The sequence below is a fragment of the Limanda limanda genome, chromosome 14, assembly GCF_963576545.1.
Source record: "Limanda limanda chromosome 14, fLimLim1.1, whole genome shotgun sequence".
Lineage (NCBI taxonomy): Eukaryota > Metazoa > Chordata > Actinopteri > Pleuronectiformes > Pleuronectidae > Limanda > Limanda limanda.
Window position 1 is genome coordinate 17,191,647 of NC_083649.1, and position 12,730 is coordinate 17,204,376.

The 12,730-nt window shown below is 41.2% G+C and overlaps 2 protein-coding genes across 2 annotated transcripts; one reads left to right on the forward strand and one right to left on the reverse strand.

Annotated features, from left to right (window-relative positions):
* Positions 1-1,379: 1,379 nt before the first annotated feature.
* Positions 1,380-3,252, forward strand: si:dkey-125i10.3 (zinc finger protein 185). Its single transcript, XM_061085328.1, has 5 exons — positions 1,380-1,459; positions 1,563-2,453; positions 2,554-2,616; positions 2,758-2,860; positions 3,148-3,252. The coding sequence occupies exons 1-5, from the start codon at positions 1,380-1,382 to the stop codon at positions 3,250-3,252; spliced, it is 1,242 nt and encodes a 413-aa protein (XP_060941311.1).
* A 1,040-nt stretch (positions 3,253-4,292) lies between these two features.
* plp1b (proteolipid protein 1b) lies at positions 4,293-7,387 on the reverse strand. The gene is made up of 7 exons (XM_061086196.1): positions 7,348-7,387; positions 6,784-6,970; positions 6,529-6,685; positions 5,774-5,951; positions 5,429-5,502; positions 5,142-5,207; positions 4,293-4,364 (listed from the first exon to the last, which is right to left on the reverse strand). The coding sequence occupies exons 1-7, from the start codon at positions 7,385-7,387 to the stop codon at positions 4,293-4,295; spliced, it is 774 nt and encodes a 257-aa protein (XP_060942179.1).
* Positions 7,388-12,730: the final 5,343 nt, after the last annotated feature.

Here is a 12,730-nt window from a genome sequence, read left to right on the forward strand (position 1 = left end):
CTATGGGCAGTAAAATTGTTGTATTATTTATCCTTGTACTTCAGATTCACATTTTTATCTTAGTACGACCTCATTCTTGTGTCCTTGGCGATAGCTACATCAGCATCAGATTTGTGGAAGTACACTTCAATACATATAAATTGACCAGTGTGCAGCTGCTTCATCTTGAATTTGTAGTCAATACTAAATAATAAATAAATCTTGTTCATAATCCAAAGCTGGTGCATATCAACACATGCACACATCCTGTATGGACCCACATTAGGCTGAGTTATAAAACTGAGGAACATTGTAATTATTACACCCATTACTTCCCAATAAGTTCAGTTCATGTGAATATATACGATAAGCCATTTTTGGGGGGAGTTATAAGTTATCTTTTGTTGTATATACTGTATTATTGTCTATACTGTATTTTTTTTTACATATTCTTGTTATTTGTATTTCTATTAATTTTAATTATCTTGATAGCACATCCAGTAGCAGATGTTGTTGTTTACTAGTAGTACTTCAGCAGATGAGAAGCACAAACTGGGACTCTGAGTCAACTCATGCGGAACTGGATCACATTCCTTGTTCCTCACGTCAGTGCAAAGTGTTTGGTGTTACATCACTTTATACTGCACTTCAGAAGAAAGTCTTACATCATTTTCGTTGCCATTTAAGACTCTATTTTTTAGTTTTGTGTCATCAATCAAAGTAACTGGTGTTTTTTTTATTTTCAACGGCTTTTATAGTGGGAACATAAAGTTTGTGCTTATCTCGTAGACAGTCTATTTAAATTTAATATTTTTGGATGAAGCTCTCACTTATATAAAACTATAAACAGTGTCAAATAATCTGAATCTGTGAAAGTTACTTGTACTAGTAATATTGTAAGTTTACTGTATGCCATGCATAAATCAAGATCCATCATTAAAGTTGAAACGTCTCCTAATGTGCAAGTATAAGAAACGCTACGTTAATTAAAAAAGTGGTGATGGTGTTTGCTCATGTGGAATTCATTAGCAAGATGTAATTTACCACTGTTCTGTATTTGTTATAAGGTTAAAAATACCAAGGTTCTTTTCAAGGAATGTTTATTATTCTTACCCTGCAGATCAGTGGAGGATCCTGTGAGTCCTCCTCCCAAACCGACAACTGAAGGGTATGTATTGTAGGTGCTGAATCTTAATTAAAAATAAAGAGTGCAAAATATGAGAAACTACACACCGCTCCGCTCTAAACCCACTTGTTTCAAGGTTTCATTATTAATCTCTCTTAAGCCTGAACTTTTTAACCAAATATCAAATGCTAATTCAAGATTTATTTGTGTTATGAGTTTATTGTTTCTTCTTCTCTTTTGCTGCAGTGATTCAGCTACTGAATCACAATCACTAATGGCAAACGATGAAGTGGTTCTTCCCCAAGAAGATGCTCAGCCTGGGGGGTCAACAGAGGAGACCACAGACGACACAAAGTGAGTATATGATACAAGTATGAAGTTTAAAGATGCTGAGCATGTTAAGTTTTTTTGTCTTTTTAATATATAAAAGTAGTAAGGAGCTTCTTCTCTGTTACAGGCCCCAAGAACCCACAGAAGAACACATCCAAAATGATGAAGCACAACCAGACAGCACCGTCGCAAACACAGCTGAAGAAAACAAGGAAGGAGCTGCTGATGCACCAGTCCACCAATCAAATGAAGGAGACATAGAGAGCACCGCTGAAGTCTCTGCAGATATTCATGTCCAAAATGAAGCACTGACATTTTCTTCAACAGGGGAGAAGAAAGAAACTGCCGAAGTCCCTGCTGATGCTATCCAGGTCAAACCTCAAGAGGAACCTTCAGTCGAAACTGAGCAAGCAAATATTACACACTTAGAGGTCGCAACGGTAGAATCCACTGAACAAGCTGCAGAGATTCCTCAGGACGATGCTGGAGAGGTTTTTCAGGCTGTAGCTGCGGTTGTGGTGGAGTCTTCACATGATACGAGTGACGGGATTCATGCAACACCAGAAGAAGAGGCTCCTCTGCAAAACAGTGTGGAACCAATCCCAGATTTATTGTTCGACTCTCTAGCCGATTCATTAAATCTCAATCCTGTATCAGAATCGCTGAATCAGTCTGCTGCCAACACCAAGGTCGAGTCTGAAGAGTCTAACGTTGAAGCTGCAGCTCCAGCAGAAGCAGGTTTAAAGACCAGAGCTGAAGAGGTGCCCGAGGGTGAAGTCCAGCCTGTTGACGACACCGCACCTGAGGAAGCAGCAGATCCTGTGCAGGTGGAGTTGGACATCACTGACGCTGTTGAACCTGTAGCTGCCTCAGAGGGTGGAGCGGTTCAGAGTGTGTTACCTGACGGAGGCATTGAACTGACTGATGCATTGGATGTGGAGCCGCCCACAACTGAAGCTGCTCCTGAACCTGTGGACGTTCCTGAACAGTCCCGCTCAGAGAAGGCAGAACCGAAACCGTGAGTGAACGTCACAGTCATTCTGGTTTACTAATACAATTTTCCCGTGTTTTTACCTGAACTATGAAACGCATCTCATGGATTGCTCATTTTTTTATAGCACTGATTTGTTTCAAAAGTCCAGAGAGGAGCAACAATCCCAGTACACTCTGAAAGTGACCAGGTAACATCTCACTTTAAAGACCATGCCGTTATGGAATTTCAAAATTAGCTCTTAAAGTCACTTTTATGGTACAAACCCCAATGTTTGTAGACAGATTTAAAGTGAGGGTCATTTGTGTTTCTCACTTTCTCTCTATTTCAGTGATGGCAAAGCTATTTGTTCGTTCTGTGACGGAATTATTGATGGAATGATCAAGCTCACATTCAGCGAACCTCTGCTGACCTGCCATGCTGAGTGTCTAAAGGTGTGGTGATAAATATATACTGGCTGTGTGTGTGTGTGTGTGTGTTGACAAACATGTTCTTGTTATGGTAAGACGTTGCTCTTGACCATCTTTTGAAGTGTGTGTGTGTGCCCACGTGTGTGTATGTGTGTATGTACTGACCTGCTTTTGTCATTGAATGATGTTTCTTTTGACCATCTTTTGCTGTGTGTGTATCTGTGTGTGTGTTTGTGTGTGTGTGTTTGTGTGTATTTACTGACATGCTCTTCTCATTGCATCATGTTGACGTTTACCATCTCTTGTTGCAGTGTGGTGTGTGTGCTGAGGGCCTTGGAGAGTTGCTGAGGCCCATGTTTCTGCGTGACCAGTTGATCCAGTGTGATGGCTGCTTCTTCTCGAGACGTGAAGCCTGACTGCTGTCAGAGGACTCAAAGTATACTGTGATCAATGGGCTGAGAACCTCATCTCTGTTTCCTTTACGTGCTTAAAATTTATACCAATTTTCTCAGTTAAATCTTTTAAGGACATTCTGTCAGGATTTGGAAATCTGCAAAAAGCTTCGGCAACTTATTATTTCTTACAACTGCCAAGATCCTTGAATGAAATACTTTGCAGGTAGCATGAATGATTTTGGGTGCAATGTACTTTATATGGTTAAAATAAAATCACTGCTTAAGGATTTAGATTTAAATTGTTTATTCAGCCTTAATTTCAAAATTGAGCACAAACAACACTCAGTAGAAGGGCTACACGTCAAACACTTGGAGGCAAGTTATCGAAGCGTCAACACCTCAGTGGCATAAAAACAGCTTATTTCAAGCAGTAACTGAAAAACCTCCAGGTAATGGATACACATGTGCAACATCACCTCAGCAGTGTTTTTAAACAAAGCAAAAATGCATTAAAATTGCATGTTGTGTAAGTGACAAAAATAGGAAGGTAGGAGAGAATATATGTACATTCAGCTATACTAGCTTTAGTACACACACAATACACAAGGTGGTGATAATGAGGCTGCAGAAAAATCACATTCAGGACCCATGTATGCATCACTAAATACTGGATGGTGTGTTAGGATTTTTCCAGATGAGCTGTCATTACTCTTAATTATTCATAAAACACAATACATCACAATCTGACAACAGCATCTGCACCAGTGAAGCCTCATGAAAAAAGAATAAAGCTGAAAAAGGAAAGTGAACAACAAATCTAAGAGAATCATCTGAGATGAGGATCCGCTGCTGGGGGGTGAATTATCTTCATCTCTCCGTCTGTTGTTCATACAAAACACTGATGTTGTTATCGGACACGCCTAACAGAAATACAAGCAGGGGATTCCAGGTTTTGGAGGTCGCGGTTTCCAACCGGATGAAAGAAAATCTACCGGTGGAAAGGTGTTGACTGTCCATCTCGTAGCCAGGAGATGGGGTTGACTGGTATGAAGATGTCGGGGTTAGCGGACACCTTTTCTGCCCAGAAACCGCAAGACGGCGTAGTTGTAGGTGGCGGCAGCCAGATACACAAACTGTGAGACAATGGTGTGGAGGATGGAAGAATAGACAAAATCAGGTTTGCACATATGTTTTGGGAAAATGTAAAACAGCATGGACAAGCAAACACATGACATTCTATTGCCTCAACTGAAAGGTCGGAAATATTTTTTAGGTATACTTACTGCAAAAGACATATGTACTCAGTGGTCTTTAGCCATACAGGCACTTTTAGTTTGGAGTTGTCGAAATTTCTTGATAAATATCAGATGCCACTACAGTTTTATTTGCGAGACTCACAATACAAACTGAATTTGACAGTCACCTCTATTATTCCAGACAATGGCTTCAGTGTGAATAGTGTTTAAAGGAACTACTTTCCATTTGAGAGTAGTTCTACTAAAACTGTTCACATCAAGGCCTGAGGATCATGAAGGGTGACTGGGACACTTTAGTTTTTTTGAAGAGAGATGCTGAGTCATGCGTCAACACTTTTTAAGCACCATAAATGTCATTTACTTCCATTGTTTTTATGAATGGCAGCCAAAACCTCAGAAAGAGATACTGTGAAATTTGACCAAAACAAAGCTAAACACCATGAAATATCTCTTTTTTATACTTTATATACTTTCTATACAATCATTTGGCTTCATAGAGCATATAGATTTGATTTCATTGCTGGTATAACCTTCTCTCTCTCTCTGTATATATATATATATATATATATATATATATATATATATATATATATATATATATATATATATATATATATATATATAACTAAAATATTAGACCTAACAATTGCTCACCAGTGCTAAGAGAGTGACCCCAGCACCAGCAAATGCAGCAATGTACAAGTCATAGGTGACGTAGAACTGTAAGACATAAGAAACACAGGTCAGACAATTTAACCAATCCCTATTCCATAATATAAAAATACTCATTACATACATTCATAGTTTGATGAATAATAAATGAAATAACTATGATTAATAATTTATAGTTGATTTTTCATTGGCTTCTGTGATTCTTCACACTGGTGTCAAATGAGAAATAAAATGCAGAACTCTGTAAAAGAGATTATTCCTCTACTCACTTCGCTGGTTTTGCAAATGGATGCCAAGGTCATTCCACAAGCTTTGCCTGGCATTGCATTCCAAGGAAGGAGACCTAAAATGAACACATGACGTAAGTGTTGTATCTCTTATACCGGGGCTGAATCACAATGAGTTATGATGCATTTAAGTGCCACATCGCACACAGCACATCAGGGGGGAACAGCAGTAACTAAAGATACAGGCATAGTTATCTTCATTATTTCATAACTGATTCAACAAGCAGTTTTGCATCCGCTCCCTGATGATTAATTCATCGCTCTCAGGGCCCACATTAACATTCTCATCAGGTGGAGCAGCGGTCAGTCATTATCAGAGCAACGCACCATACTGCCTGGCGTCCATGCAAATCCAGCCGTGCTGATTGATGCTGGGGGTTGTCTCAGCCAGGATGTTGATGTTGTGGCAGGTCTGCTCCATGTTGAACAGGAAGAAGACCGGGATGGCGCTGAAGGCGAACACCGCCAGCCAGATGAAGGCCAAGATATACGTCACTATGATGAACTGTTGGGATAAGGGAGTACAGTACACAGGGTCAGAGATATGTGGCGAGGAAAAGCTCAGGTGATAAATGTGCTGTCGTTGAATCCGCTATCAACCATAACTCATGATTCTGTGTGGAAATAACCGAAACAAATAACATTTTATTATGGTTAAGAGCCTAGACCTCATCATTTGAACAATGACCAGTCATCACAGGAGTCTCCCCCCACCCCCCCTCTCTAGATAGCATACAGATGTGGGCCGGTTCAGACAATGATGCAGCACTTCTGGCCTTCTTGTGGTCCGGACAAAATGGATGTTAGCCTGCAGTGTGCCGCAGGTAAAACAGCAAATGTGGTCAAAATATCCCCAAAACAAATATGGGCCTATTTTTGGCAAACATGTGCTGCTCTTGGCAAGGTGTAATCGGAAGTGGCCCACGTGATAGATGGTTGACATGGCCAAAATAGAACAAAACAAATTTGGGCCACCTTTGTCACCTTCAGTTGATAAACTGTATTTCTATGGGTTACTTCTGTCCCACATCTGGCAAACAGAACCTCCTCCTCCTCCTCCTCCTCCTCCTCCTCTTTCTTACCGTCAGACTGAGGCAGCGTCCACAGTGGGTGCTCCTGAATTCACCAAAGGACTGCTTGACAGCGCTCGTGGTGTAGAAGCCCTCAGCCAGCAGCAGGATACCAAAGAGGAAGAAAAAGGATGCCAGGCCATAGATCACAAACTGGAAATATTTGATACTGGAAAAGTCACAGGGGGAAAAACAGTCAGTGAAATGAAACAACTTTTCAGAGGATAAAAACAAAGATTTGAGAGAATTTAATGCAGCGTCACTCACAAGGACGCCATGACCTCATAGTCCTGAGGGTTGCGGGCGAAGTAAGTCTCAACAAGAACTGCGGTCTGGGCCAGCGCTTCGTGCCCGCAGCCACAAAATAATGCCATGCCAGCATAGCACAGCAGGGTGGCCACCAGGGACGGGTAGGGCACTGCCCCAATGCACCGGACACAGCAATCATAACAACCTGAGGGGGCATAATATATCAGCACACAGGCGGCACACACCGCACATATAAGCACACAGCACATCTACGCCACAGTGGGGGAACTCGGTCACCCTGTCGGGTAGCTATGGAAAAGGCCTCGCTCTGTCTGCAAATCCATGAGCATTCACCAAAAAACCCACCAACAGGCAAGAAAGCAACAGAAGTAAAAAAAAAAAATTAGACAGCAGTGTTCAAGCAGCGACTTCCCCAATGAAGCGTCCAAACAAAAGCAGCCGCCACTGACTTCACGACAAGCTCACGCGCTTCTCCTAGTGTAAGCTGCGCTGTGGAAGCAGGTAGCAAATATCCAGAGCGTTAATAAATGCATTGGCAGAAATGGGATAGAGGAAAAGCACCTAAGGCTTTGCAAAGCCAAGGCTGCCTGACCGGAAACATTTGCTGCTTTGGATCTTGTACTCCACAAGAAGAAAGATCCCAGTGCCAACCAGTGATGTACGGTCCTGCCTATGAGGTCTGTACCACTGTAAAATAAGTCTCTCTGCACAATTTCATCCGTATGTGGAAGCTGCTCTGCTCGAAGCAACACCTCACAGCTCGACCCCAACTGACTCTGGTCCTGCCCTCTTGCTCCGGCGGTCACCGGCGTCACCGGGCGTGAGACGGTGGTGAGAGAGAGCGTCTCTTTGTGGCTGCGGATACAACATCCTTTGTCTTTGCTTATGATTAGCGAGGAACAAAGGGCAGCGATGTTAAGCAAACAAAGACCTTAGTGCAACAATACACACACAGTGGTATGAGGTGGCAGAGGGGGGTCACCGGGACCACCACAGCCAGTGACACCACTCAGGCCATCGTCCATCCACAGCTGGCTGAGACTGGTACCATGGCACTCAGCGTCAACGCCAACGGGGGCTGTGTTCAAGTGTTCTAAGAGTGGGCGGACGCATAATGAACGAGAGGGCCAATTTGAATATCTTCACAACAACAACAACCCCACTCAAAATTATGTTGGTGCACTTTGTGAATTCCTTAAGTGCCGTGGGTGACTATCCACAGTGAATCTTTGCAATTTCACCAAAAACTTCAGCTGGAGGGGAATAGAGGCTGTGATTTAAAACAAACTGCCTGTAAAGTATAAATAGTAACAGCAGGAAGACTGCTCCAGTCCCTTCAAAATGATTGTGCCTGCAGACGCCCACGCTTCAGCTGCAACAGTCACACGATGGTAGAGCGAAACAGGCTCTATTCGAAGTCAGTGCGAAAAGAAAATAGGCATCAGTGCATTTAACAGCAGATGCACGTGAATCCATCCAACATTGCAAAGACGTTAAAAAAAATACGTGAAAGGTAGCGCACAAGTTTTTTTGCAAGTGAGAAACAACTGTTAGCCCAATTTGTTTGACTCCACAGTTCTCAGAGAATTGCTAATTTATACCAGTGACACATGTGGGAGTTTCTGACCTCTTTCACACGAGTGGCCTGGCATGGCCCTTCATGGCATGATGAGCGAAACTGACCATCAATGTTGGCCACTGTCTAGTCTATGTTTACAAGGGGTCAGGGGAGGTGAGCCAGAGTTCTGTATTTGAAAAGTAAATAATACATTTATGCCATAATATATAAATAATAATAAACTATGTTTTATAATAATAACAATGGGGCAATGGGCGAATCAATCACTGTCAGCGATCCATTCAATCAATATTAAATGACACATAATCCATACGGGGATATTGAAAAATTGTATAAATTCTAAATGGAAACACATGATAAATTTGCAGCGAATCTCGGCCACAGTGCACGAGGGCAACATGATGTCTAAGGACAGAGAGGACATATTAGAGGCAACATTAGTAAGTTATTGAAGTCCACATTTTTCAAATCACATTAATAATAGATGATCAGAGTTATTATGAATTCCGTGCACTCACCCATGTCCAGAAAGGAGTGCAGAGTTATTGAAGTTTCGCTGGGGTGGCTTTGCGACTGTGATATGAGGATATGAGAAGTTATTCCCCGCCACTCCTATATGAATCTGACTCCCGCTTTTGTCTCATCAACAATAGATAGACCACATCTCCCCGGGTCACATCTTAAAGTCACAAAGTCCCATTTCAGCTGCCAGTCATTATTTATGAAGCCTCAGGACTGGGTACAGAGAGTGGGTCACAAATTCCCTATTTAATGTAGTTTAGCTGCTCTGACCAATACTTGTGGATACTTTTGATTAAGCTCAGATATATGGATAGTAATATGCATGCAAAAAGGCATACAGTATATCAGCCATGGAGAATATTAATTCAGGTTCTACATAATGTTCACCCCCATATGTCAAAACAAAGCCTATTTTCTTTTATTTTTTATTTTTTAATTAAAAAAAAACAATGCAAATGAGCTTCCTATCCAGTGATTTTTCCACTTTTTCTGTACATGGTTTATAAGCTGTTGTGCACATTCATTTGTAGGATGCATGGCGTTTCATTAAGATTCAATAGTTTATCATCAGCATGCATGTGCTGTCTGTCTGCACACACACGCTACACATCAGAATGACAGAGTAAACATCCCAGAGGGTCCCCGAAGCAGCATAATACAAAAAAAAAACACACACACACACAGATATAAGAGGTGTGTGCCGACAAAAGAGTGAAATAAATCGAAACGCCGGTGACTGACATTGATGAAGTTGAGTAACAAGGGTGACATTGACGATCAGGTCCAGCTGCTTCTCTCCTTCCCTCCCTCCCTCATGTTTGACCCAGTTGATGTCAAAGCTCTGGCTCAGTACAAAGGAGCCAGTGTGGAGCAGGAGAAAACACTTTTTGGGGGGGAAAAACCCTCATCCTATTTTTGCTTTTCCATTTTACCCCCAACAGCTGGACATAACTCAAAAGAACATAAATGTTAATATATTGCTCATGTTTGCATTCGTGCATTTATTTTGGGAGCATCAGACACTTTGGTTGACTCGTCAGAAATTAATGGTAGATTAAAAATATAGCCTTGTAGAATGGTCAACTGTTTGGTTTTAGTTTCTAGTCTTCTATCTCTTTTCCTCTTAAAAACCCTGAGCAACATCAGATCAAACAATTAGTCTGTAGAAGGGATTAAACTGCAATAACTCCACCAAACCAGCACCCTGGAATATTTGCATATTTGCACCAGCACCATAATAAGCATATTTGAATATTTGCACTACTGCACAAATTGAACATTCATCTGTAAAGATATATATTTAGATGTATATATTTTATTTTCTATTTTAAATTTTTGATATTCTATTTCATTGTTATTCTATTTTATTTTATACTATTTCTATTTTAATTTTATTTTTTTGGTTGAAATTACTGAGCATTGCTTAAAGAGAGTGTGTGACCCAAGCATTTCATTGACAGTGACTACTTCATGTTATCTCTGTTCATTTGACAATAAAAATCTCGAATCTCTTGAATCTTGAATCTAATAACACAGGAAATATGCTTTTGAAACCTCTGCGAAATCCGATAGCATATGTAGTGTGTGTGTGTGTGTGTGTGTTGGTGTGTGTGTGTGTGTGTGTGTGCATGTTTGTTTCTGTGAGGAGAGGGTGGGCTTATTAATTAACCTCTGTACTGTTTATAAATATGTATCCTGATCGCCAGTTTTACTTGTGAGATGTAAATGGGAAGTAATGTTGACTAATCAAAGGACAGGCATTAGGAAGGAGGTCAAGCTTGTGGCATTAAAAGAGGATGTGTGAACAAACGATATTCCTCAGAACCAGATGCAGAAGGTGGTCAGGGATGTGAGCGGCACAGATGATGAATTATTGGGCGAAACTTAATAAGACTTGCCTAACAGTCATTATTTAATGCATGAAGTGATGTTGAACAAACACATTTCTCTGCAAGCTTTCATCTAAGTTACGTGGATGCATATATTAAAGTACGTTTTGCATAATCAGATAGAAAATGGCTATACCTATATCATGGTCAGCACCGGGGACGGCGGTGCACTATGAATCAGTGCCCCATACGTGGCTGTGTGCAGGATGTGGAGTAGCCCGGTGATCTATCTGTGAGTCGTTTTGTAAACTGTTTGCTGTGTGGTCACTGCACACGCCAATATTTATGCACTATATGCGATGATCTGCATGTGTTGATACGAGGGAGGAGGAAGCCCCTGCAAAAATATTTGCACCATCTCTCCATCCCTGTTATGGTAATGTGTTATCTCGTGACAAAAATGAACAAACAACCATCAAACAAACAAAACAAGCTGTGGGAGGACAAACGAGTGTCAGGCTCACAATTAATTCATCGCCAATGACTTCCTGCGGTGAGTGAGTTAAGTATTTGTTTTACTGCATGATTTAGTAAGGACGGCCTGAGTGCTTCTCCAACCGGGTGTTTACTTGCTTTTTGATTGTCTTTCATGATAATCTCAGACTCTTGTTGACCCCCGTGTTGGAAACCACGGGGGTCTGCCAATGGGTTTCAAAGTCTTTAAAGATTAAACCCCACCCCCCCACCCCCCCGGAAATTCTGCAGGAGGAGCAGAACAGTATAGGAGCAACAAGGATAGATGAAAAATGAAAGATAAACACAATGAGGTTTGGAAAGCCAAATCATTTCCACAACATTAAGTAGAGGTTCAGGAGCGGGTCGTTAAGTTTCCTTTAGCAAGACACTGAACCTAACCTTTTCCTTGATGCTATGAATGTCATGTATGGATGCATTATATGAATGTGTGCACGAGTGGGTGAATGTGACTTGTACTGTAAAGATGGGTAAAGAGTTTTGAGTGAAGGAGTCGATAACCATGGAATTTTTCAGAAATACAATCCATTTAGAATAGTCCATTCACAGTACATTGACCAACTGTCTTTATTCATCAATGTCTCATGTCTTCATTGATGTATGTCTCTATCCAATGATGACCCCAAGTTCCCCAACACAACTAATGTAGGGTCTTGGTAATGAAAATGGAAATTATTTTACCCTGGATCATAGTGGCCAATGCAACTAGGACACCTCACTGTATCCCCACAAGGAGACTAGCACGCAAGAATTACTTCTTTTAACATTTCTTGTTGTGTGCCACTGACAAATAGCAGCACACTTACAAACATGCCAAATTGAAATAGGAATGACGTTGCCAGGGGAAGCAGTTTAAAAGGAGAAAGCTTCACAGAGATGTGGAAACATGCACCGCCTCTCTCTGATGTGTCTTTTTTCTCACGCAGCTCTACCAAACACGAGCCAGTGGGTATAACGTTGCCTCGGATGCCATTGCTTCTTCACATAGTTGCTCCCTGGAGTCAGCCGCTGAAATCGCACAGGTTGTGAAAGTTGTCAAGCTGTGATTGTTCAGGGACCAACGTGTACTCTGTCAGGTCTCATAACAGAGACACAATAACGACCAAAGACATTGTGTAGTTTGAACATGGCACAGCGAGTGTGTTTCAATGTGACAACTAAAAAATGTAGTGTTAGAATAAAAACTAAGAAAATTGTCACATATTCTGACACACAGCAGTATATTAGACTGCAGGTCATACCAGAACAAGCTGAAGTGGTAAAACCCTGAAGTTTATGGAATAAAACAAGGTTTCGTGCGAGTTACTTGTGAATGTGCAAATGATTTGTCTTCTTTGACTCTGACCTAAACTAACCCCGACCAATTTTGCATTTTAATCCCAAAATAAACCCAACTTCATTCTGTTTATGGAGAAAGGCCTCCTATACCAAGTCGTTGCTGGACTCACAATGGACAAAATCATGTAGCAATTCATGTATT

Excerpts from the sequence above, each read along its gene's own strand:
- si:dkey-125i10.3 (XM_061085328.1), top strand. The coding sequence starts at position 1,380 with ATGGCAAACGATGAAGTGGTTCTTCCCCAAGAAGATGCTCAGCCTGGG. Across the intron at positions 1,460-1,562 it reads GAGACCACAGACGACACAAA|GCCCCAAGAACCCACAGAAG; the intron begins GTGAGTATATGA and ends TCTCTGTTACAG. Across the intron at positions 2,861-3,147 it reads GCCATGCTGAGTGTCTAAAG|TGTGGTGTGTGTGCTGAGGG; the intron begins GTGTGGTGATAA and ends CTCTTGTTGCAG.
- plp1b (XM_061086196.1), bottom strand. The coding sequence starts at position 7,387 with ATGTTTCCGGTCAGGCAGCCTTGGCTTTGCAAAGCCTTAG. Across the intron at positions 5,503-5,773 it reads CATGGACGCCAGGCAGTATG|GTCTCCTTCCTTGGAATGCA; the intron begins GTGCGTTGCTCT and ends TGTTCATTTTAG. Across the intron at positions 5,208-5,428 it reads CCATTTGCAAAACCAGCGAA|TTCTACGTCACCTATGACTT; the intron begins GTGAGTAGAGGA and ends TATGTCTTACAG.